Source organism: Pagrus major, chromosome 5 (genome assembly GCF_040436345.1).
Source record: "Pagrus major chromosome 5, Pma_NU_1.0".
Classification (NCBI taxonomy): domain Eukaryota; kingdom Metazoa; phylum Chordata; class Actinopteri; order Spariformes; family Sparidae; genus Pagrus; species Pagrus major.
Window position 1 is genome coordinate 3,853,076 of NC_133219.1, and position 26,513 is coordinate 3,879,588.

At 42.1% G+C, this 26,513-nt stretch overlaps 1 protein-coding gene and 1 long non-coding RNA gene across 4 annotated transcripts in view; one reads left to right on the forward strand and one right to left on the reverse strand.

Annotated features, from left to right (window-relative positions):
- Window positions 1–26,513, reverse strand: part of nr6a1a (nuclear receptor subfamily 6, group A, member 1a) — a 94,766-nt gene that overhangs the window by 50,711 nt on the left and 17,542 nt on the right. For both annotated transcript variants that reach the window (XM_073466936.1, XM_073466935.1), the window contains exon 2: window positions 24,474–24,521. In XM_073466936.1, coding sequence (XP_073323037.1) covers window positions 24,474–24,521 — 48 coding nt within the window. The remainder of the gene's footprint in view (window positions 1–24,473; window positions 24,522–26,513) is intronic.
- Window positions 6,965–18,761, forward strand: LOC140996545 (uncharacterized). Of its 2 annotated transcripts, none has more exons than XR_012178816.1 (2): window positions 6,965–7,289; window positions 18,140–18,761. It is a non-coding gene; the product is annotated as an uncharacterized lncRNA (long non-coding RNA). The 2 variants fall into 2 exon arrangements; XR_012178817.1 differs by lacking the exon at window positions 6,965–7,289 and adding an exon at window positions 13,151–13,262.

Here is a 26,513-nt window from a genome sequence, read left to right on the forward strand (position 1 = left end):
AAGATCCTGCCTTCCCAAGCGTTCTTAAGGATCTGAACCAAGGATGAGAATTTCATCTCCCTCTCTCCCTTTCTGTTTCTTTCTATCTAGCTCTCTCCCAGTATGGCATCACACAAAGGGGGTGGGGGATGCTGGTGGTGGGGGGTTGTGGTGCAGTTGGAGAGAATCTTCGCAACAGCAATACTGCATATCTGTGGAACCCATCCCATCCTTATGTAAAAGCCCTATTTTACCGTTTTATTCTACACACACACACACACACACACACACACATACAAGGAGAGAGGCACAAATGACAGCACAGCACAGTGACCTAGTTTCCATGTGGCCCGGAAAGATCAAGCATGACTCCCTCAGAACTGCTATGGGCACAAAAACCTGGTTCAGTGCATTCAGTCAGGCCAGTGCACATCGGCGAGCAGCCAACCTACCAATCCCACTTCAACAGAGAGCCATCGGTGCTTTAACTACAGCTCGCAATGCAGAGACGTACCGCTGAGATCCCAAAACTGCAACGCATCCTCACCACTCACAGGACAAGTGGAACTGCAGATGGAAAGGCAGGCAGGAAGTCCTGCAGGTAGAGCTGTGTGTTGTGTTTAGTCTGGCGGAGGGCAGGTTGAGGACAGGCTTGTCATCGTAGGCACAGCTGCAGGACATGCTGCACCCCCTCCAATCCCTGCTACCCAACTCCCAGCGCCCTACATACACAACTCCAACCCCTCCAGGTTATCTGTACACATGGAGAAGGTTATGGATGGAGATGCTATCAGAGAGAGTGCATTAGCACAACAAAGAGGTGTTTTAGAGAGAGGCCCACCAGGATAATTAGCTGATCTGATCTCTTACTGAGATGCCGTGTTCGATACAGAACAACATGCTAATGTGAAGACATAGTGTGGAGATGTGCAGCCATGGCCCTACAAAATAAAATTAATAATAACTGTGAAATTGTGGCTTTCATCAGCTAACTCATAACTTTTATTTCTTAAAGAAATGTAATCTCCAATGTCAAAACATTTTCAATGGAAGGCATGAGCATGAAAATCAATATCTATCTGGATTATTGTACTTTTTTTCTTGTCAGTGCCTTTTTGGACGATTGAGCATTTTGGATCTGCGGCGTAACCCACCAGTGAGAGAAATCGCTCTGATTGGCCACTCCAGCTAAGTGGATCAGTGCATGAGACGAGAACCAGTTCTTTGATGTCGGTTTGATGTGCCTGGGCTGTCATACCACAACAAAACCCAACTGACTCTGATGAATTGTTGACTGTTTTGCTAACTAGCAAGATTCGATATACAAGACACCTATGGGTTTGTTAGTGTATCTTTTGATTAAGCTAGGCTCCAAGTTTTCACCTGCATGTCCTACACTTATCCCTGTACAAAAAAACATCGAATTCAGTGAAAGATTTGCTGCTTCTTGAAACATTTCTTACCAAGAATGCAGGCATTCAATGTGAAACAGTCAACATGCTTAATACTTAAACTAGGGCTTGGCATTAAGGCCTTATATTGCAATATGCACACGATAATACTTCAATATATTGAAATCTCCTCAAAAAGCACTTAAGAAATGCTAGGACTGGGCGACAAAATCAAATATCGATATCAATAGGGATATATATTGTAGGGATGACTATTGGTACTTTCACAAAATATTAACACAATGAGATCAGAATGTCTCCCAGCAGAAATGCAGACATGTCAGTGACAACAAATCCGTGCTTTGTGATTTGCTGTCCTATCATACAAGTCAGACAGAACAGAAAATTGAGAATTGATCTGTATGGCCTACATGTATGGGTATGTATGCGATTCAGGTGAATAAACCACATGCAAGATCTTCAGATGGAGGATCAAATGGACAAGTACAGTAACTCAGCTGACCTGACCTCCACCGAGGTATCTGTACTAACATCTCAATCTGAGGCAAGCGGGGCTGGAGCAGTATTTTATTAAGGCCAAACAAAAGGCTTGTGTGGCAGCGTGTTGCCAAGCATGAGTGCTGCATGTTATCCAGGTCAAAGTGATCTAATCAGGTGTGAATGAAAGCACTTGGCAGCGCTCCAGGCCTCGCTATGCCGTCATCACTCAGGAGGACGGAAAACATACACATTTACACAGGTTTGTCTTACCAGAGTTGTGAGGACATATCAACACAAAAATTACTTCCATAACACAAGAGCCATACTCCATGTTTTTGATAGACTGACCCTCGAGAGATCAACGGCACCAATGTCATACAACACTACGACAGTGGTGGACTGGGTCACCAGATTTACATCTTTGCTATCCTTACACTGAAAATAGCGCTAATAACCTTATCAAATGTAGTTATTTCAAAGTAAGCCCAGAAAGCACTGTCCATCCTTATATATATATATATATATATATATATATATATATATAGATATATGTATAGATATATATATATATATATATATATATACACATATATATATATATACATATACACATCTATATATATATACATATACACATATATACATATATATATACATATATACATATATATATACATATATACACATATATATACATATATACACATATATACACATATATATATACATATATATATACATATATACACATATATACACATATATACACATATATATACACATATATATACATATATATATACATATATATATACATATATACACATATATACACATATATACACATATATATATACATATATATACATATATATATATATATATATACATATATACATATATATATATATATATATAGTAAATATAAACATAAAAAGGATTGAGTAAAATGTCTTAGAGCAATGTGAGTTTTTAATGTAGATTTCATTTGTGTTATAGAGAGCTTTGTCCAGATTAAGTCTTTGTTCCCTTTTTCTATACTAGTACCATTACAGTCTCAGTATTGATATCAAAACAAAGATATTTCAATACCTTTCTCTAAAGAGTGAATACGACTTCTGAATTTTTCACTGAACAAAAAATGTTTCAAATATTTAATGTTGTCGAAACACAAGTAGCTGTAGCTGCTTAAATAAAACTATAAACAACAACATTTTAATGTGAAGATCAACTCTAGGAATCTTTTAAAAAAGGTACATAAAAAAACGTTCAATTACATAGTTTAAACATTGCATATATGTCTTCTTCCAAAAGTAAAATAAATAAATACCCAAAAGATGAGTATGCAAGCTTTTTTTCATTTCATAAATGCAACTACTGGACAGGAAATGTCTTCAACTAAAAGATGTTGATGAAGGTTCTCAGTCTTCCAGGTCATGGTAGTTCTAAGTGCTGTATCGTAGGCAACTGGACTTGTTTCAGTTTCTTGACGACGTTTGTGTGTCGTTGACCCAACTGGCCTTCATGTGGGTTTCTAGTGCTAGATGAGCCCAGGTGTGAATGGTTGTTAAGCTGTCTGGGGAGGGAACTCAGTACTGCATTGTAGGTGGGTGATAAGTAATGTCGTAGGCCACCTCCTCTGTTCAAAGACGGTCGTTCCAGTTTGACATAGCTGGATTCTTTTACTCCTCTTTTGAACCGACCAAAAGAGACTGGGATACTGACCACGTGCTTGGATATGTTATAGGTAACTGAGTTGATGCTGCTGATGATGGGTCTGAGTGATGCTCCTTCCTTGTGCATCTTGGGGAGTCCATAGATATATGGGATAGCTTCCCCGGGGTACGGTCTGTAATATAATGGCCTGTCAATGGTTTTGTCCTCAGTGTCACCTCAGTGTCTCATAGGTGTTAGTATCACTAAGCAGATCAGTGACTTTGGTGTGGTAGTTTGTGTAGCTGTGTTTAGCAATACAGTGCATCTCCCTTTGTCTACCAGCAAGATGGTGATGTTCCGGTCTCTTTTCCGCTCCCAACAGTGGCCAACCTCTACATGGCAGAAGTTGATAGCAGAGCCTTGGTTACCTTCACAGGAACTGCTCCTAGCCACTGGTTTAGGTATGTTGATGACACCTTGGTCAAAATCAGAACAAGGGAAGTGGAAGCCTTCACAAAACACATTAATGCTGTGGACAATAACATTGAGTTCATGCGGGAAGATGTCAGAGGAGACAGTCTGCCCTTCTTGGACTGTGCAGTACACATTGAAGAAGACAGAAGCACATTGAGGTGTACAGAAAACCTACACACACAGATAACTACTTGCTGTTCTACTCTCATCAACCACTGGAGCACAAGCTGGGGGTCATCAGAACCCTAAACCATCGGGCTGAGACCGTTCCCACTAAGACAGAGGGGAAAGAGAAGGAACAGAAGCACATCAGGAGAGCACTTAAAACCTGTGGCTACCCAAACTGGACCTTTGTCAAAACCTCTAAAAGATCCAGAGCAGAGAGAGAGGAGGAGACGGAAAAATGTAACAACATTGTCATTCCCTATGTCACAGGAATATCTGAGAAACTCAGGAGGATCTTTAATAAACCTTATATCCCAGTTCACTTCAAACCTACCATACACTGAGGCAGAAACTTGTCCATCCTAAGGACAAAACACCCAGGCATAAACAGAGTAATGTAGTTTATGCAGTTCAATGCAGCCAGGACTGCACACATTTGTACAATGGGGAAACAAAACAACCTCAGGTCAAGACTCTGCTGTCCACTTACATCTGTAGGAGACAAATCATTCGTTTGAGGACAACACTGTGAGAACAACATCTTGGCCAGAGAAGACAGATGGTTTGAAAGAGGAGTAAAAGTAAAAGAATCCATCTGCTCAGTTCCCTCCCCAGACAGCTTAACAGTCATTCACACCTGGACTCACCTAGCACTAGCAACCCACATGAAGGCTGGTTAAGTTACGACCCAAAAGTGGCCCTAACGACTCCGAAACTCAGAGCTCACACGTGTCCTAAACGACTCTGTAAGGACACTCCCACACAGAGTTTAAAAGCCTGCAACTCCCCTCCAGTTCGTTAGAACCGAGGAAGCCTCTTGGATGAGAGCCTCTTGGATCAGCGTATGTGCACTGGGGTCTTCCGGTTTCTAATTCACTCTTTTGTAAATTTCATACTGGACCATGTTTGGCTTCCATGCTATTTGTGCATCCAGCTCTTAAACTGAGATTTAACTTAAGCACAGAGCGACTTCAGCAGATATATGTGAAAACAGTCCTCTGGTGTCAAACTCTGACCTTACATTACTCTGCAAAGTAAAGTTCCAACATTCAAGTCAAGTAACAATAAGTAATACATGCCTCAGGACATTACCCTCACAACTATATTAAAGAATAAGAAACAAGATTACAGATCCGTCCAGAAATAAAATTCCAATTAACACTTTTTGGTCAGTACTAGGTTCAATATCCAGATGACACTCTGTTCCCAAATATAGTTTTTTTTTTTTCTTCTTAGGGCAACTTTTGCCAAGCATTGTTTTAGTCCTTATGTTTACAATTTCTGAACAGTGTTGCAAATCAAACTTCAATCAAACTGTCAAACTGTCAAAGACGCTTTGTTAGGACTCCTGACACACCAGGCTGACTGAGACAGTAAGTGCTTGTTGGTGGCTTTTCAGCTGATTGATCATGTAGAATCGGCGGCCCACTGGTGAGAGAAGTCACTCTGATTGGCTGGTCTCCGCAAGTGAGTATGAAACTTTTTATCTGACATAGTCTCAATTAGAAGTGGCTATATTCGCGAGAGTGATGTCATAGAAAACCGTTTCATCATAACAGCGGTTTGTATATCAACCGTTTTCCTTTTTGAATGACGAATGCAGACTATTGCCACCTGGTGGTATGGAGAGGTATTTCCTGTCATGCAGGCCAGGACATATGTTATTGGCTGTAGTCTTTGTGGTGTGTTCAAGTGCAGCTTTTTAGCCAAGACACAGATGATGTGAGGCCAAGCAACAGTCAGCCTTCATTGTCACTATTCTATGATGAAGGTTTGGTGTGTCTGGGCCCTGAGACTCAGGTTAGGTAGCACAGTCAGGTTGAAACACATTTATTTAATGGAGGCATGGAAAGCAGATAATAATTTATATTCACTAACCTCGATATTAATGCAAAGATTAACAAAGTTAAGCATCCTACATTAGGGATGCAGGTAATTATTATCTACATCACTGATCAATTTAACTTTTTTTTTCTGTCAAATCAGTTCATATTCTGGTTCGTAAAATGTCAGAAATTAGTAAAAAAAAAAAAAAAAAACAACAATGCAAAAACTATTTATTATGATATAAAATAAAGAATATCAGCTAATTCTCACATTTGAGAAGGAGGACCCAAATACAGTTTGGCATTTTTAATTTTAAAAAGACAAAATTAGATTTGTGTCCTTTCCTGTCAGCTGACTAATCAATTTATCAAAAAAAAAAAAAATTACAGACCTGGAACAATTACGTAACAGAAATTGAATGGGAGACTGTTGATAATTTAGTAATGATTTAAGTAGTTTATTTGCGTTCATAATGAACCTCTCAAACGTAATAAGAATACATCCAATATCATATCTCCACTGTCCAACCACAGCAGTTAAAACTCCAATAAAGACACAAAAGTCTCAGAATGTTGTTTTTCTTTTCCCAAGCAGTGTCATCCAAACTCCACCCAAAGCAGCAGCCATTCAATAGAAAAGTCTTCCACTTTCAATGGTCTGAGCTCAGACCAATCACAGCAGCCCCTGCCCCCACTCAGCTCTCGGGCCTTCAGCCAATCACAGCAGGCCTCACTCCACACATGACTGTGTGTGCTCCTGTCCGTCAACTGCCTCATATATAGTGCATGCAAGAAAATGTGGAGCAGTTCAATAACTTGTTTCGTAGCCAGGCTCGTGTGTGTGTGTGTGTGTGTGTGTGTGTGTGGGAATGAGTGTGCTTGTTTACCTACATAGAAGCACAGAAGGAGAGAGAGGAAGGGTGAGATAGAGAAAGAGAGAGATTTTTAAGGCACTTGTATTTGCAAACTCCTGGCTGAGGTCCCACTAGAGCCAGGGAGATCAGACTGAAAGACTGTGTGTCATGAGTCTGTATCCGCAAGTGAGAGAGAGAGAGCGAGAGAGAGAGAGAGAGAGCGAGAGAGAGAGAGAGAGGGAGAGAGTATCTGGGAGAGACACAGAGAGAGACAGGCAGACAGACAGAGAGAGGAACCCGTTCAACCCATTTAAGCAGCACCTTTTCAGCCTGTCTACATGAGGTTGTCCACTAATATGGAAGCTTTTCGCTCTCGTGTTTGATTTTTTTCTGCCATCCAGTCACCACAGAATCATGCTGCTGAACTTTTGGCCATGCTTCAGGTGAGTATTTGAACTGCTTGTCCTTCACAGAGTCTTTTCATTTCTAACTTCACTCATTAAACACTTGCCATTACCACTTTTCCACTTAATCTGATTTTGTTTTATACTAACGCACGAGCAGCAACTTCAAAATTTCATTACTGCATTTCTACACATTTTTAAAAAAGGAGTTGTAATTTTCACTTATAGCAGGCACAAAAGACATTTCTATTTGTCCATGCTGTGTGTGAGAGCGTCTGTGCTTGGTACAGTTTGTCTAAAACTGTGTATGTGTGAAACCAGACAGAGGCTGTGTGTGGGAGAGTTTTGAAAAGGATGTATGTGCTAGAGAGAGAGAGGAAGACAGAGAGATTGTGTGCACTGGACAAAGTGTGCCAAGTGTGAAAAGTGTGTGTGTGTGTGATTGTGTGTCTGTGTCTGTGTGTGTCTTTTTTTTCAAAAGCTTGCTCTGTGGGAATGCGGACTGCGGTAGCCAGTAGCGATGTTTGACTGGGAGGAACTGAGCCAGACAGTAGACAAAAGCGAGCAGGGCCGTCCAGACAGGGCAGGTCAGCCATTAGAGGCTGCAGCAGAGGGACAGGTCAGCCAGCTGCTGCTCCGATCCACAAAGGGAGGGGATACCCGTCTTTAGAGTTAAGATGAGGGTTAGAGTTGCGGTTGGGGCTAGGGGCAACCATGCTTCACTTCATGACCACCTCTCAAAGTGCTCATCTTGCACTTCGCCCTCTCCCACTTTGAGGAACCCCAGCGTGCTTAGCAGGTTCAAAATCAGGCACCTGAGGCATCACTTGAATGATCTAAAAATAATTCCCCACATCATTGTGAAAATCTTTAAGCAGCAGTTTGTGCTGAAATTTTGTCTTCTGTAAAGCGGCAATGATTCCAAATCAAAAATGTCAAAAAGCTAATGTCAGTGACTTGCTAAAGTTAGCAAAAACTATTACGGTGAAGGGAGGAAAATGCAGCAAAGGAAGTGTAAATGTAGGAGGACGTTAAATATAGATAGCGACCAAAGAGGAAGAATAGGAGAGACTGTAATTTTCACAGAGGTTGTTTTTTTCGATTCCCTTTTTTGCTGGTTTTCCCCGCCGGCTTGCGTGGGGGTCGCTGGGTTTGGAATGTATTTAGTGACAGGAAATACTGGCTGTCCCTATATTTTTTGTTCCAGTCTGCTTTTGTCCAAAGCTCTTAATCCACCGCAAAAAGCTGAGTGAGAGAAGGAGTAGGAGCAACTGAGAAAAACATTGCCCTGGATCACAGATGTACACCACGGCTGCTGCTGTAGTCAACCCTTCAGAAAAACACATTCACAGACAGCACAAAGGCTTAACACCCGGACGAACAAACAACACACACATAAATAAGTCTGGATTGAAATCTGACAACTGGTGATGACGAGAAAAAGTAGCTCTTTGAAGCTACACACAGCTGCTATAGGAACTGAAAAACAAGTGTCATCACTTTAGGTCACAAATTCAGATGGACAAAAATAAAAAGAACAGTCCTGACTGAAGTCTGGAAAACATTCATTAAAAGTAAACTCAGGCTGTGTACATGTAGCACATCTGAGGCTCTCAGACTGAGAGCACAGTACAACTCATTCTCTGAAATGCCTCTACATGTAGAGTCTTGTTACCCAGATACACATCTCAGCCTTCATCACCGGCAATGGCTGGCAACTGAAGTCATACACTCCGTAACCCCAATCAACAGAGCCTTTTAGTGAAACACATGCTTGTACACTATGCACTTCAGCCTACATACAGCTTCTTATACAAGAGTGCTGTGTGTCCAAATGAGAAAAAAAACACTGCGTTCTTTCACAAGTAGTGACAGCACAAACGTAGCAGATTGTGGAAGGATTACAGGTAGCCAAAGTCCTTTGTTGACAAAATGATAACACTTGGAATCTGTGGAAGTGAATGTGAGGGACTAGACATTTTGGGCTTAAAATGGCTACAGAACCTTGGTGGTTTTGTGAAGACCAGCATCAATTATCACTTGTTGATCAGCTTTCAGTTCAGAGAAGGCAGCAGTTGTGCAAGTGGCTCCTGTGACCCCACACCTCCGCCTGGCCCGGCCCGACCCGGCCCGGCCCAGAACTGGACTTTAGTCCCAGGCTTGGAGCTCTGTAAGCCTCTCTGCACCCCATGCTCCCTCCCAGGCCTGTGTGTGTACCTGGATTTGAATAGAAACCAGACAGCGATGCCCCCCTCCTCCTCCTCTGTCACCACTCCCGCGCGGGACAATGAGGATTTGTTAGTGCTCAGCCGCGAGCCTGCTGACACAAAGCGTATAGCCTCACAGTCCCCAGCCCTGGAGTGTAGCAGGCTGAAGCACAGGCGGGCAGGACACCAGCAGGGGGGCCTGGGGTGGGGGTTGGGGGAGTGGGGGCAGTTTGCAGGGGTGGGATTAGCAGACAAGAGCTCTGGGTTGGGGGATGGGGGCCTGAAATGAACAGGAAATTACTGCCTTTGATGAGGCAGAGGCAGATTCGCGCAGGCTGAACTCCTCCGGGCCTCTTCCCCCGGCCGTAAAAAACCTGTTTGAGCAGAAAATGTCAAAACACTTCAAGGCTCCCATGTGTCACTTCCCTCTGGCTACGATGGAGTTGTTAAGTCCATACGCAGGTGCTAAGCAAACACTCGCAAAAGTTTGCGCTCTTTTTTTTCCTTCACCATCACTGCTTGCTGCCCCCTCCCCAGCCTTTCCCTTCCCTTCCTCTTGCTCCCTTCAGAAGCCAGTCCCTAACCATGTCATGGGAATCCTATTAAGCTCTGCATCCATCCGACCCATTTTCACCCGCTGAAAAAAAAAAAAAAAATCACAGCTCAATCTATATCACACTGCAAGGAAACCACAGACCCCAGCATTTATATTTAGACTTCTGCATAAATATTTTACAACCCACAAAGGTGGAAAATATCGTCAATATACTGGTCATGACATCAAAGGAAGAGGAGCAGAGATGTGGAGATACATGGCAGTGTAAAATCATGATTTTTTATGCTTTCAATGAATTGCGATTTGTCTTGGTTAAGTACAAAAGAGAAATTGGTCTGCCAGTTAGCCCAACAGATTTGCTGGGCCCTTTAGCCATGTTTGGCTGAACCAGCAGGATTAGGGGGTACTGTGCTAGTCTCTTTCACAAGCTTGTTCCCTACCTCCTTCGCAATTAAATAACGATTCAACGTCTTACAAGAGAACTGCGTTCCAACGACACCCACTACATTAGAATCTCTCGAGTGTCTCAGATAGAGAACCCTCTTCGTGCTGTGTGTTTGCGTTCCTGAGCGTGAGGGGAGATGGTAATGTGTGTTCAGTGAATATCAGGGTCGATTAGAGAGTCTCGTCTGGTCGGGCTACAGCAGATTAGACAGGCGGAGCAGATACAGGCCGCGGGCTGGTCGTCTGGCGCTCTGACCCACATTGCTCTGATGTGCACGTCACTTCCCATTACACTGACAATTGAACGCCACATCAGCTGAGCGCGCTGCGATCTGCATACCCTCCCCGCGGGCGAGGCCTCGCTCCCTGTAACCTCATGCTGTCATACACCAACCTTGGCTGTCCTGCCGCCTGGCTACAGGAAGTGTTGGATGAGTCACAGTGAGGCATCGCCATCACGGCTCTCGGTCCTGACTGTGTGGGTGGTAGATTTGGCACGCTAGTACAATGCTGACCTTGATGCTAATATACTAATATCCAAGCTTCAGGATGTCAAGTCAAATAAGTAAAAGCTTGTGATAGAGCATCCTCGGTGCTTTATTTTTAGCCAAAAGCAGCATGTTACTAAATTAATATCAGCTATCCGCATTAAGGCCTGTCGAGGACAAAAATTCAGATCTACAGCTTAAAATTTCGTCAGAGGCATTTGTCCCTGCATTTGTCTTCAGCTGGTTGTTTATCCTTGTCATCTCTCTGTGAGTGAAGCAATGCCATGACTGGCTCCAGTCTCCCAAGCAGTTTAAGTGTCCATGATGGATAGGTTGCTTTTCAGCTGCCGTTCAAAACCTTCTTGAAGTCAACATCCTGCCCTCGGTAGGTAATGCTAAATGTGAGTTTAGGCTTTTGGTAAACGTGCACAAACATTTATAAAAAAATAATTTTGAATTTGATCACTCAGTCTGACATTTCAACAAGTACTTGGACCAAAAAACATGTACCCAGGCAGCCTGTCAGTGTTGCACCATTGCATTCATACTTAGGTATATAAAGCATAAGAGGCCTTGGTGGCAGTTCTGCACCTGGCTGACAGAGACAGGTCTGTTTGCAGGCTGCCTGAAAGATAATTGGCAGCTATGGAGTGAAAAGCGGGCTCAGCAACAGATAAGGGCCGTGTGGAAAGCTCCATAATCATCACGGATTAGCAAATGATAAATCATGGGTTCACACAAGTATGCTGTCACTGCTGGAAGAGCAGAAGAGAGGCAGGAGAGAGCGGATGAGGGGAGATAGGGAAAGAGTGGGATAGTGAGCATGTGAGAGGGAGAGGAGAGAGTGAATAGTATGGGAAGATGTGGATGTTTTTCCTGTAATTCAAAAGAAAAACACAATAATACCATCTAGCAGGTCAGCAGGAGAGGCAGGCTGAGAGGGAGAAATGAAAAGAGAGGAGAAATTAAAAGCTCTGCCAACACTCCAGCTAATACAATCTTCTGCCTGTCAGATTACCTTCTTTAATCCAGAAAGGTTTAACGCCTCTTAGAAATCTGAAAGGAGACATGAATTCAGCAGAGATTTTCCTCTGCTAGAGAGGAGGAAGGTGCCGGGGAGGAGGGTTAAGTCTCTGAGCAACTCTCCGAAGCACTGGCCTCAACAACTCTGCTGCACAGTCGTCAAACTGCTATGCAGAGGATCAGCCAATTCAAACTGCCACAATGTTCGCCTCAAACATCCCTGACTTATACCGCAGTGTTCATCTGCCATTCAGAGTTGTGCATTTATACATCTCTAAAAATATCATTCATGAGCTCCAAGTGTTTTATCCACAGTGGAGTCAACGGTCGCCTGTGTTTCAAAAATACAGTCGAGAAAAAGATGAGCTTAACTTTGGCTTAGGCGGAGCTGATCAGGTCAACATAGCACAAAGCATGGTACAGCGCATTAAGGACACAGTGTCCCTGCTGGTGCAACGCAGCGACACGCTCCCCCACTGGGACCAGGCGCAATGCTTTGTAATGTTTGTCACGCAAAAAGAAACTTGGTAAAATGTGGCTTTAAAGGAATAAAATGGCACCGTAGACAAAAAACACAGAGAGGATAATGGCCTTGTTTAGTCTAGTCAGTGTAAGAAGGCGCTAACAATGCCAGTATTAGGGGCTCTGATTTTAACTGGAGCTAATAATGGAGGACAGTGTGGTATAGGTAGGTGCTATGGGTAATCAGTGAAAAGGTAAAATTGCGCACTTCAACAAGAAGATTTAGTACTTTGCAAATCTCCCATTGACTGTTGTGTGTACGTTGCTGAGGTTTTCAGGGTGTTTTGCCTCTCGTACTCTTTCTGCTCAGTTTTTTTAAACACTTCAGCAATATTATTTAGATCGACTAGGTCTGTGTGGCTGTAAGGTGACACAGGCAGCATCTAGGCAGAATAAAGGTCGATCAGTATCCAGGTCATTCCCATGCTGGCTCACACTGCTGGCTCCTGATAACGGATATGTGAAATCAGAATTGCCGCTTGTGATTCTCACTCCTCTGCTCCCTGCTCTGTGCTATTTCTAAATCTCTCAGTGTGAGGCTTCCCTGCTTTGTGGGTGGGGTGGGTGCAGGAGACGGAGGGTGTTATAAGATGACGATGATCATGGTGGTGGCCCGGTTCCCTGCTCCCTGCTGTTTATTACTTCTGTCCAGGGTGCAGCGAGTCTGAGCACCGGGCAGATGAGGAAAACACTGATCCCCGAGCTCGCTGCCGATCCCACCACTGCACTGCGTCAACTCGAAAGATTAAAAAACGTGGATTATGTGCCATAAGTGAGTGTTGTATAACCTTTTGTTTGGGTTTCCTTAAGGATAAATATGTTTGTGTTTGTCAAAATATTTGTTGTGCTTAATGACTCAATTAAGACCCTGAGATTCGAAGAATGAAATATCATAGTTGGAGCGAGGATTTTGTGTGTGCGCTTTGACAATGCCAGCGTTCAAAAGGGGCCGCGAGTCTGACCTGGGGATAAAGTCTGTTGAAGATAAAAAGTGGCAGCAGGCTCCAGAAAAATGTCACGGTTAAATCCAGAAGACAACCACAAAGGGCTCTCTCATCCCGCTTTGTTAGAGATCCTCAAAACTGCTGCGAAAAGAGCCTGGGATACATATTCATTAGCCTCAGTACTCATGACTGAAGTGAGCCGACAAAGCTTTGGAGAAGAGAGAGGAGTGTGACATATAGTGCAGTTCTCTCGGGCATGCTGCGAGAGTGGATAAGTCAACTAGAGCCAGACTGACATGACGTGATCAAGTGCATCAACGCTGGGTTCAAAGGTGCACAGCAGAGAGAGAAGAGACAGAGACAGAGAGAAAAACAGGGCAGACAGACAGGCATGTCAATCAGCACTGCAAAGGGTGAGGATACTAGCTGCTGCAAGGAGGAACTGAGGAGCAGATGGGGGGGAAAGGTAAGTCACAAGCAGTGAGGGCGGTATGTTAGAGAAAACAGTATGCCATCATCAAGACAGAGTCTGGGGTTAATGCTGAGAGGAGCTGGCAGCAGAGATAGGAGCTGGCTCGACCACAGTTAAGGTTGCAAATGAAACCCCTGGAGCCTTGGCAGGATGATCCAAGGCACGTGGAGGCAGGGTGTTTCTGGAGAGGCTTGGCGCTCCGCCTGAGGAGTCCCTGCTGCTGGAGCAGGGCCGGCCTGGACGCTGCTGCCTGTACCCAGGTTCAGCCAGCATGGCTTTTCAATGGTCGCTTATAATTTTATGCAACACTTGATCCACAGAAAGTCAGATCTAAGACATGTCAAACAATGACCAAAAAGTTGTCATAAAGTTGCTGTTAATATGCTGTCATTTTACCAAAGACAGGGTTCATTGGTAACACTTTATAATAACCACCATTAAAAAGAGGAAATTTAAACTATGGTTAATTAAACTCTAGTTAATAATCATTTTACCCTTAACAAACAATGCAATGTTGTGCAATGCTTTATTAACCATTTATTAAGAAAATGTTTATTGTAAAGTTGAAACTGATGTCTATAATACTTTGTAAATGGTTAATAAATACTGTGTAGTTCATCTATAAACATTACCTGGATGGCTATTATTAAGATGCAACTGATGCTGAGAAACATTTACATTTTCTTAATAAATGGTTAATACTTCATTGTTTGTTAACAGTCAAATAAATCTTTTATTATTATAATTATAATTTATTAATGATGGTTATTACAAATTGTTGTCAGTTCATTTAATGTGGGTTTCTGTATTGGCTATGTTGTGCTAATATTGTGTCTTTAAAGATGATAAGGGGGATTCCAGCCCTTTAAGACCCATATAGTAAACACTACAACCACAGCATGGCAGCATTCTCCTAAACAACTGAAGTAACTGAGGACTTGTTTTGAAATGTAAAATAAATTTTAAAAAACTGAAAACAGCTCCATACAGCTCAACAGGCGTAACCAAGTCCAAGCCCTGCGATCCCAAATTGATCTGAAAAGACGGAATTTACACCCGCAACACGCGGCCAAGCTTGTGCACCTACTTTATCATGGGTGATGCCAACTATTTTAGCTTGTCAGCTACAGAGAAGATTTCGGCTTTAAAAAGGGTGTAAATAACATCTTTTCAAATCAATTTTGGATCCCGGGCTTCCTGAGAGCTGGATTACGCGGGCAGGCTGTATGGAGCAATGTTAGTTCCCAGCTACTCCAGTGGTTTAGGAGAGTGCTGCTATGCTGTTTTGCTGTTAAGCTTCAGGAATGTTTTGTGAATTACAAAAGTGATCAAATTACAGGTGAATATCGCTGTGACTGCTCAGAATTATCAGTATCATTATCAGTATTATTTCTTTATTGACATTTGTATCAGTACCATTATATCACAGATCATTCTACTTTACAAATGTGTGACAACAAACACAGCAGTGTGACAGCTAAATATGATAGTGTATGAACCCACTGCACTGCTAAATCTCATTACCGAAACTTCTTAATTCGAGCAGATATTAAAATGTCCAATCTGACTTAAAGCCCATTTTGTGACTGACACAGCAATTAAGGCATATTTGTTGAATTTGATTGAGTTTGCCTACGAAGAGGATCACACACGGCGGGAATGATTTTAGCGATTTAATCTGCTCATGCACTTCCATTAGGAGATGTCTCGCAGTGCCAGTGGATTGAATAATAATAATTGTCAAGAGGCATGATGGGATGGGAGTGTGTAAGAGCATATGCTGGCAGCTTCCCAGCCTGAGTATTTTGAAAAGGCATCTGAGCTATTCTGGAAGTGTCGGGTTAACTGTGGGTACAGCAATATGAGCAAAACATTTGTACTGTCAGAGGAAATGGACTGATATGAAGCAAGTTTTGAAAGTCATGCAGCGGGAACGGATGTTACATGTTTCCTAATCTGATTTTACCTCACATGATGGGCACTATCTTGTCATAGCTTGAGAGATTCTGTGAAATGCCCACAATGAAATGAAAAGTAAAAGAAATACACCTTCCCATGAATAGTTGGGTCATGACACAAAACCAGAACGTGGTTGTGTACTGTAACAGTCAGGTGGAATGTCAGGGTGAAGAGGTGGGGGGTTTTCACCTTCCACACCAGGAACTCCCGGAGTAGTTCCTGACTCAACAATTTCAGTTCCTGGCTAAGATTTTTCAGACTGTACCAGAAGCTTAACCAAACCTTGCTGACTAACCTCAACTCTAACCGAGAGAAACAGTCAAACACTGAGCTCTTGTTCATGCTGCATTGGGCTCTAGTCTGAGAATAGATCCCCCGCTTGGACCACGTCTTCATATTTTAGTCAGTGTTTAGGTCCCTGAACCTTTCACAAGGCTTAATCCTATCCAAAGGGAAACCACAGCACCATGGTTACATTGATAACTCTGCATGTGAGGACCTACTTTTTAGTTTGGTCTAATATTATCCCTGACGTTACATGCTGTCCAATGTGTGCAGTCCTAACATAACTGAAATCTATAATACACCAACTTTCAGTTTTTAAGCTAATTTCACTAATTTTTGTTTGCAACTGTGTTGCCTTCGCCTCGTTTCCAGCAGTGTGGAGACCTGGCTTCAGACCAGCCAGTTATGCAGGCAACACGACAGAGAGTACACTGTGTGCTTCTCATTGTCCAACCCCTGGAATGTGCTGACGACGCAGGGTTCACGCTGGTTCAGTTACACTGTTGCACTCTTCACTTTGGCCCTGTCAGGCTCTTATGCTCACCCAGCTATTTTTACACACGCTATACTTTTGCAAGTTTGTCAGTTATGCAAAGTTTCTGGGGACCACGCCAGCAGTGGTATTATCAAGAACCTGGACGCGGAAGTGCGGCCACGCCTCCAACCGATGAATAAGTCAGTTAACGTACACACATTTCCCATAAGTTCTCCCAAGTGTAGAGAGAGCGGAAGTCAAGCCAGATGAAAAAAAAAAGGGGGGGAGGCTCTTTGTGTCTCGGGCATGAAGCCAAATGGTAGAAGTGCCAAAGAGGGAAGCCATTGAAGCTCGAGCCAGAGGGACTGAAAAAACTATTACTTCCCACCTTGTCCCAAACACAGAAAGAAATGAGGAAATAGGGGAGAATATATTCTTTGAAAAGAAAAGAAACTAAAGAGGCATAATAAGAGTTTCTTAGAGATAAGAACAATTGTAAAAAAGAATGATAGCAGGCCATGGCTTGTACAGTGAAGTAGGCACATGAATAAAACATAAAAGCTACTATCCAAAAAAAATAGCTGTTTCCAATTGTTTATCTATCTATTAAAACAACAAACACCATGTTTGTTATTTTGATTCAAGATATAAAAAAAATCTTCAAGGCGAATTCATCTGACCTGACTTTTGGGCTTTTGTTTGGGCGGAAGCACCAGACAGGAACGATGCCTGCGATGAAAATAATTCATGTTACACATGAAATAGAGAAATGCTTTGTTTTAAATTGTGGTAATAATGATGTCTTCTCCATGGTCAGTGAACTGTGTCAAAGCAGGAGAAAGTGAATTGTGCCTCCCTCTTCCCAAAGTGTTCATTCATTATGCAGAAAGCAGGAGAGTGTGGCTTCTTTCTGAGAGCCTGTGGAGAACACAGAAAATCTGCAGATCCAATTCTCTCATTTTCCATCTGATTGATCTAAAAGAACACAAATCCTGCTGAACTGCAACAAATCTCTCTACAATGAGCTGCATCATATATCCACTACCTCCCTCACAGGTTTCGGTACCTCTTCAAATCAAAACCCCAACCTACATAAAGTGCCAAAATTCAATGTGAAAAGAGGATGCAGAACAAACAAAATACAGTGTTCCAAATCTTCGTCTGTGTTCAGGGAAGCAGGCAAGACAGAGGAGAGAAAGACAGAAAAGGAGAGACAGACAGAGAGAGCATTAATAAAACATGACTGCATGATTTTCCAACCTCAAAGAGGCAAACGCAGGAAGGCGCACTCCCAGAGCAGTAGCTAAGGTTCAGCGCAGGGTGAAGGGAACAGTAATCTCTAACTAGCTCAACACTGCAGTGCACTAGTTTAAGCTGTGGGGCACAGCGGCGTTCTCTGATCACACTTGTGCCAATTCGCCGCCTTCCACAAGCCTGACTGATGTCAACTTCGGTCCTTTTTATTCATGCCATTTCTGATTCTTTTCCCTTTATTTTTGTTCTTCTTGCTGCAGGCTGACGGTAAAAGAAGCACACGCTCGATGGAGACAGAAGAGAGTTTTGTTAGGAGTTTTGCAGAAGGTGATAATGATGACAACATGATGGCATTCACCATGTCTGCAGGGCTTTTTAAGGAACGCAGAACCTTTGCATCACCGCCTCTCCTCGCTCCTGCTGGCTTCTCATCAACGTCATTTGAACCTCCACACCGACATGGGTGGTAACACATCTTGGCACGGAGTTGCTTGGCACAGGCCAAGAAAAACACAGAAGCACACACACACACACACACACACACACACACACACACACACACACACACACACACACAGGATTGTGATACTAAAAACCATGAAGCTACAGCTACTGTATATCTAGCTTGGTGATGATTACCATTAGAACGTCAGCATTTTCCATTATTTGAACCAACTGTGACAGGTCTGACATCATAGCAGACTTACAAAAACTAAACATATGTTCAGATTTGAATTGCAGACATTTTAAATACATATGTGGTCTGGATGAGAACCAAGAAGCGAGTGACAGCAGAGCATTTCTGTGATTTTCCACTTGTCTGAGTCAAACTGCAGCAACAACAAGAGGCTGAAGACAAATTAAAATAAACTGGGTAACTTGGTTTATGGTACTTATATTTTGCGAATTTTGATTTTCTCTGGTAAATTTAATTGCTGTCATCAATCAAACAAACCAATGGCGAGACACACAGTCCTTCCTGGTGCCTACAGTGAACATTCAACGCTGTCGGTGAGTTTGAGCTCTAACCAAAACCATCGACCGTTGACTGTACCCTGAGGGACGCCAATGCTCACATGCACATGATCTTCTGGAGGCCATACATCATTTGTCACTTCAGCTCTGCACTCACAACAGAGCAAACTGCAGAGCCACAGTCTGTGGTTGGACGACAAATCAAACCTGACCTTCAATTGGCCAGGACACGATCCATCAGACACCAGATCAGCTGTGACGCAGGAGGCGTTCACTCTTAAGGCTGCAATAAACATTCATTGCTGTCGGTGGGTTTACATGAGAATAACTCACTGATCAATGAATGCAGACTGCGGTTCAAACACCTCAGTAACCAGTGTGCAATGGGGTTCAACAAGACGCCTGAAGAAAACTAACTGAAAATGAAGGTAAACCAAAGTTTTGCATGGACTTTGTAGACTGGTGTATAGGATATCTTAGCATTGAAGTTTTGATTTTTATTAGAGTTTAGAGTTATTCCTAGCTGCCCTTCCAACATTTATAGTATTACAAAGTTGCTTAAAGCTTTGTTTAAAAAGGTCACCCAAATTAGTTAAAAACACATTTTACCAAACCTAACCACAAGTGTTATCTAAACAAGTGGTTCCCAAATGGAGTGTGAGGCAAGTCCAGGTGTGCTGTGGGATTTTGTTATAATCATAGACTATTAATGCAATATACAGTCATATAACAAGTAATGAATGAAACCTTCCAACATCCACCAAGTGATTGAATATGACGTGTTATAGAGGCTATTTTGAATGGTAATGGATACAGGTGTGCCTTGAGAGCTGGGTTTGCCCTTTGCCAAGGGCACAAGAGTTTGAAAACCACCAACCTGGAATAATATATATAATAATAAACATATATAATATATGTGGAAGTGGAGGGAATTTCATTTGTGGTGCTCACACCATTGACAAAGATGTTCAACATCCTATTCCAGATATACCTGTATCCCAAGAGCACTATGATAACAGACTTTCATCTACAGAATCTACTGATTCGATCTACAGAAAATCCAGAGTAACTAGGAAACTTGTTTCTAAAGGAGATGTTGTAGATTTTCTTTTTAAGTTCATTTTTCAAAGCTGTGAGCACCACAAACAGGATTCCATTCACCTCTTCTGTAATAGTGTGGAGGCAGAAATCATATCATAAGTACTTCAGATTACAACTAACCATTTTGCAAACATACAACAACAAGTTAATTGTGTCACAATATGTTTGTCAAATCAGATATTAGTGGAGGGAACAGTGTTTTATTTAATACTGGTCTAACATATGCTGAGGACAGAGGCTCATGGTTTCACAGATATTCATTTTATTTCTACGTCCTGTTGACTGTAGCCTCAGTGTAGCCGTTTCAACTGACAGATAGGGGATTCAGTATGTTGCCTAAAGCAGACTTCCCACCATGACCCAGATGTTAAATTCCAAGACTATAATCTGATTTTCCATTACTAAACATGACAGTTTCCATGACCTCAATTTTTTTATTCTGTTCCTGTTTATTGTTGTCTGCTGTACACTCTACTTGGGCCGCAACAAATGTGTGAAACAATGTGGAAAATCCTGTTGGCTATGTTCCACGAAGCTACTGTTATTTGTATATTCTGATATCCCCTGACCTCAAATTCCCAAACTTTGTGTGTGCACAGCACCTCTCCAAACTCCTTGATATTTAAGGGAAATCAAGCCCAGAGGGAACCCTGTTAAAACAGACAGGCTGTTGTGTGCTGAGACTTAGGTAATTACAGGACACTCACCCACATTGTAACTAACACACAGAGGTGAAAGAGAGAAACATGCAAAATTCTGCCTCAGTTCAAATCAAACGACTCAAATATATGTGCTTTTAAAAAGTGAAACGATCTGTGCCTACCATTCTTGGAAAGTTAATCAGCCTCATAGCCCCATTTCAGCATGTAATTGAAGGAGATAGACATATGGAAGTAATCTCACAGTAATTGCCCTGTAAGGTTGTGTTAACATGCTGGGGAATTTCAAACACATATGCATTTTGGATCTGTTCTTGCTGCAAAACACCAGTTTTTTCCTGTACTGAAGGTGGTAAAAAGTCAGAGGGGACAACGAGAAGCAGCCTGGGATTCTTCTCGTCTCGATTCTTCAGCCATCTTGATAAGGAGCAAACTAATACTATTTCTACACACTCACATACACTGACCTCGAGGCAGAGATAATAATATAATTGCAAAATCATACTTATTATAAAATCTTTGATTGATGATCACAGTTAATTATTGCCCATGTCCATTTGTGCATTGTTAGTACAAAACAATTGAAGACAAATGTGGACACTAACATATTAAGGCTTTTTTTTTTCTCATCAGTTATCTTTCAGTTTGTGTTTCTCTCTTTCACTCTCTTGAATTCTTGTCACAGTGAAAACCTCTCTGAAACAACCCACATTTCTTTAATATTAAGCTCCTTAAAGTCTGCAGCTTTTTAAAGCTCTGGGTTACATTACTGACTTCAAAATGAGGGATTAATCTACAAATAAATAAGTGAATGACTTAATGAAATGTCAGTGCAGGTTTGCTGCAGCTTGGAGTAAAGCAGTATATCTACAGAGAACTGTATGCGACAGATAGATACTGTTTGCTACATATATTAGGGCCACACAAAAGTCTGCTTGTTTATCCCTGTGGAGTTAGGCTTTGTCATCACACACTGTGAAGTTATAGACACTGACACTGGGAACAGTGTGACCCAGTTCTCCCTGACCTGGAAACACTCCGCAGGCTGACCCTGAGTCTAACGCCAGCGCAAGTTGCATCAAGCGAGAAAAAAGGGACGGTGATTCAAATCTAGGCTAATCATGAATTATTAAAGGCTAAAATGATAAGAAAGCATGGAGGTCAGCAGTAGCAGCAGCAGCTCCCAAACACTCTGCAGCACTCACGCCATGTTTTGAGTGCAAAAGGCTGGGGCACCCACGGGAGATGAAAGGGAAAATCAAGTGAAAGAAAAATGCTACTAGTGGCCTTCATTCTTCATCCGCTTATCTATACATTCACTGCAGTCAAACACAGCCCTGAAGCTAACAGTGAAATCCACTTTAAAGGAGAAAAAACAGCTCAAAGAAACAAAAAGAGGGATATGAGCAGTGAAAAGTGTCTGACTGCTCCGCTGCGTAGTGTGTAGGAAAATAAAAACCTGGTGATCTTTGATGACATTTGGACACAGGCATATGAAGTTAGCCCAGTTATGTGAGGACAAAGGAAAGGCATGTGCTGGGTTCCAGCCAAGTAGTTCCATATGGGTGTTGAGTTCACTGAGTGCAGGTGGCACGTGGAAGCATACATCACATGAAGGTCTGGCATGGATCTACTGCCCCCTTATGGCCTGGAATTTGCAGTGCTACAGGAGGCCTAGCTGCTTGTGCTGATGTATGAGGTAGGTTTCATGATAGATGAACGTCTAATGAAAGTACACATTCTTCCAGAAAATATATATATTTTATCAAAACCAGGTGTTTCTTTTAACTACATACCATCATCCACAATCATTATCCATTTGGACATGGAATGTAAAAATTGTCATTATATATAACACTTATTATTTACTTATATTTTCATGCCTCTTGTACATTTCCCAGGAGATTATGTTTCACTTTTACTGCAGAGAACTGGAAATTGCATGAAGATCCAGTCAGTGAAACAACTCAAGTTGAGGAGAGAAAGACTCATCTCCAGCTGGTAATGATTAACCATGTGACAGAGGTAGTCACCAAAGAACCCTGATATCCCCACGGCGACCTGCTGAGCAGCTATTGGTCAGCTGTGTGGTTGGACTAAATGGAGGTGGGGGTGCAGCAGGGTCTACAGAGCCAGGTCAGCCCGTGACCAGAGGAGGAGCCATGGAGTCAAAACAAGCTCTGATTTCAGGTCACAAAACATATTTTAATTGAGGGATTTAAGTGCTTCAAAAGACTTCCTCTAATTGTTTTTTTTAAGAAAAAAGCAAAAGCTAAATGATGAAGTACATCCAGTTTGAGAAATTGGATGGATAAATAATTGATCCAAATGGATGTGTGAGTAAAAAAAGTGTGTAACTTTTATGGACTTTACAAGCACCAAAGAGCTACATCTGTGCCTAGGACACTGCACTCTCATAGGTTTATAACCCTATGAACTACAAACCTATCCCCAATAAAGACTACCTGCAGGTTCATGATGTTAAATTCAGGTTCAGATATTAATGGATGCTCCAAGTTTGAAAAAAAGACAACACTTTTTAATTTGAGATATCTGAGTTGACATTACTACAGAGCTAGTGTTGAAAACAGCTGTTGCTAACTCAGCTATTTGGCCCCTGACCTGGGTTTTTGCTCATTGAATGGGGTCTCCGAGTTCCCACCCCTGTCAGAGCATTTACAAGCCTGAGGAGCCCTGCTGCAGCCTCCCTTGACCCCAGCATCACCCTTGCCCAGTGCATGCACCGAGGCATCCTGGGAGGAGAATAGGGCCAACAGAGAGAGAGAGTGGCCGCGGCCGCGAGCCCACCTCGTCAAGTTTACAACCCAATCAGGCTCAGCCTCATAAATCCACGCCTCCTCCTGCAACACGCAACAATGCTGGCCATTCACTGTGTGCGCAGGTTTAATAGTTCCTCTCCAGCTTCCTTCCACTTCTTAGCAACCCCCACCCCACCCCTCCTTTCTCCTCTTGCAGGTTTATAGAGGGAGCAATGAGAAAGCCCAGGCCAGAGAAGAGCTGCACACAATCAGGTCAGCACAGAGTCACAGCGAGGTCAGCAGTTTTTGAACTGTAACCGACCTCTGACCCCTCCATGGTGCCACCTGGCGCTGCGATGGCAGCCAGGGGAGTCCTGAGTGAACTTCGCTTGAACCTGGACCTTAACATTGGACCATTGGCTCACCCCTGGCCCTTTGCTCCCAGTTTCCTCCGGGCCAAGAGTCACACATTTCTGACATTTTTACATCTCGCGTTTTAGGTTTGCATTTCATCCATGACACAATGATGATGGCGTGAGCTGTAGCCTTTCATCACACATCAACACAAACACAATGGAACAAAACAGAAAACAGAAAGATGTATTTCTCTTCCTGGAGCAAGAAACAATCCTGGTTTTAATTCATCTGTAGCTGCTAGTTTTTATTTTGCACATACTGTTTCTCCCAGTTTCTATTCAGGAGCCACATGACCCATAATTATATAAGAAGTTGCTCCATTAATATTGAGTCTATACTCCCCTCTTGTGGATTTGACAGGAAATGATAAGCCATTCAAAAATGGCAGAATTGTACCTCTCTTCACCACTAGATGGAGCTACTATCTAATGATTTAATGTGATACCAGAAAGTAAAAATGATCCACACTGTGGTACGAACAGAGATGCTGTTTATGCGAGTTCTGTTATTTCTCACATTAACAACTGTTATGTAGTGAAAAATCAAATCAAATCAATCGATTAATGAATGAAGAAGAATGAAGTGGAAAAAACATTAAAACTTACTGTGCTAGAAAATATACTGGCAAGGCTATATGCTTGTATCTGGAGTCATTTGAGATTAAATGCATGTTTGTTACTCACCCATGCCGTCGTTCTGTTCCGACTCCAAAGGATGGTCACTGTAAAAGCCTGGAAAAGAGGAACACAGAAGTAGGTTAACTCTAAGACGTTCTCCACAGAGACAGATGCACATACATAATATGATGATAAGGTTATGCTTTATTGGACAATTTTCTCAACACAACTGACACAAATATTTGAAAGATATTTTCCTTTGTTTTAAATAGAATTACAGAATACATACATTTGAACTTGTAATATTGGAGTATACGTATAATAGCCCTTTTCCATCAAACAGTTCCCAGAAGTAAAGGAAATAAATCTCAGGAACACAATTGTCACACACAAGGAAACAACAATGCCAACACAACCAAGCAAAGTGAATCTACCCTGAGCCAGAGACTCACAGGGGCCCTAGAGCCCACTGGTACACCATTTAGAGAATAGTGCCAATTTAATTAATTAATTAATTAATTGTTGGATAAAAAGCACCTCTGAAGTATAATATCACAGAAATGATAAGGTGGCTAATGCATCTTTTACTAATCTTGAAGACCCTACATCTCTTATAGGGGCCCTGCTCTAATCACAAAAAACAAGCTGCAGGAGGTCAAAAGGGGCCCACAGCTCATTTTTTCATCAGGGGCCATTAACAAGGTAATCCTGCCCAGGTTTTAGCTTCCTAATGGTTCAGGACCAATTTCATTTGGGTCTTTTTTTGTGTGTTTCTTAATTTGTTGGCATACGGTGTATACCCGGAGTATTCAAAAGGGAGTCCATTACCCCTGGGGGCACTGACAGTAACTGCAGGGGGTACACCAAATTATTGTTAAAAATATTTTGACATTTTTATTTTTTAAAAGATCTGAATGTGTCTAAAATATACATTAACATGAATCCAACAAATTACTGGCAAAGGAAAAAAAACATGACGATAATCATCATGATGTCACAATACTTCATGCAACCATGTGAGAAAGCTGACCTAACCATAGTCTAAATCACTGTGCTGCACCTATCCCAAACAGTGGACTAGTCAGTTAACTACGTATTATTGAAACATATTGGCCACTTTTCTTTATTATCCCAAGTATTATCCACTGTCAAGTGTAACATGTCAATCAAGAGACTGTGACTCACCCTCTACCTCAGAAAACACTGGAGACATTGAGGGTGAGGCTAAGAATTGTATACAATATATGTAGTAGGAGGTCCCTGCTCTGTCACTATCCGCTTAAGGGGTCCTTGGCCTGAAAAACGTAGAAGACCCCAAGTGTATAACAAATGTAACAAAGCAACAAACAGTAATGTAAAAAACAACTGATCACTGATAAACTTACAGTCCCCTGTAGGTGAAGACAGTGTGCCTTAGTGTCGTAGTGCAGGCACTAGGTGAATACATTCCCACAGAAAGAGCGCCAAATACATATTTGCCTACTCAGAGTTGTTAGATTTTGACATAAGTTGCCAAGGCACAACATCAAAAAGTCAGATTTACAGTTGTTGGAAGATGTATTTTGCTGTTTTTTAATTATTACTGACAGAGCTTGACTAGCTCTTCCCTCCAGCTACCACTTTCTGTGCCATCTACACTAACCAAGTCTCAAAGATGATCTCAATCTTTAAGGCTGTCCTCACAAAAAAATCAAATCAATTTTATTAATATAGCCCAAAATCACAATCACACAAGATGATGCAGGATGCCGATGTCTTCTTGACAAGTGAACCTTTGTGGCCATGCAAATAATGACTGTTGTCACTGTGAAGTAAAGAAGGAAGTAGCATTTTGTTATCCTTGCTTGAAAAGTGTGGATGATATTTACAGACAAAAACCCCTGTTCACATTGCATCTCAATACTGGTTCCTCTGAAAAATGACAGTTGTTCAGTAACTTTAATTTTTTCTTAAATTCTTCACCATATTTGACCCTGAGCGGTTGTAGATAAGATGAATTTAGGGGCTTTATAAGGGCTTTCCATAGACAATCTGTGTAATATTTTTAAACTGTTCACTGACTGAATCAGTCAGAGGGGATCATAAATAGGAGCAGTGGGGAACACA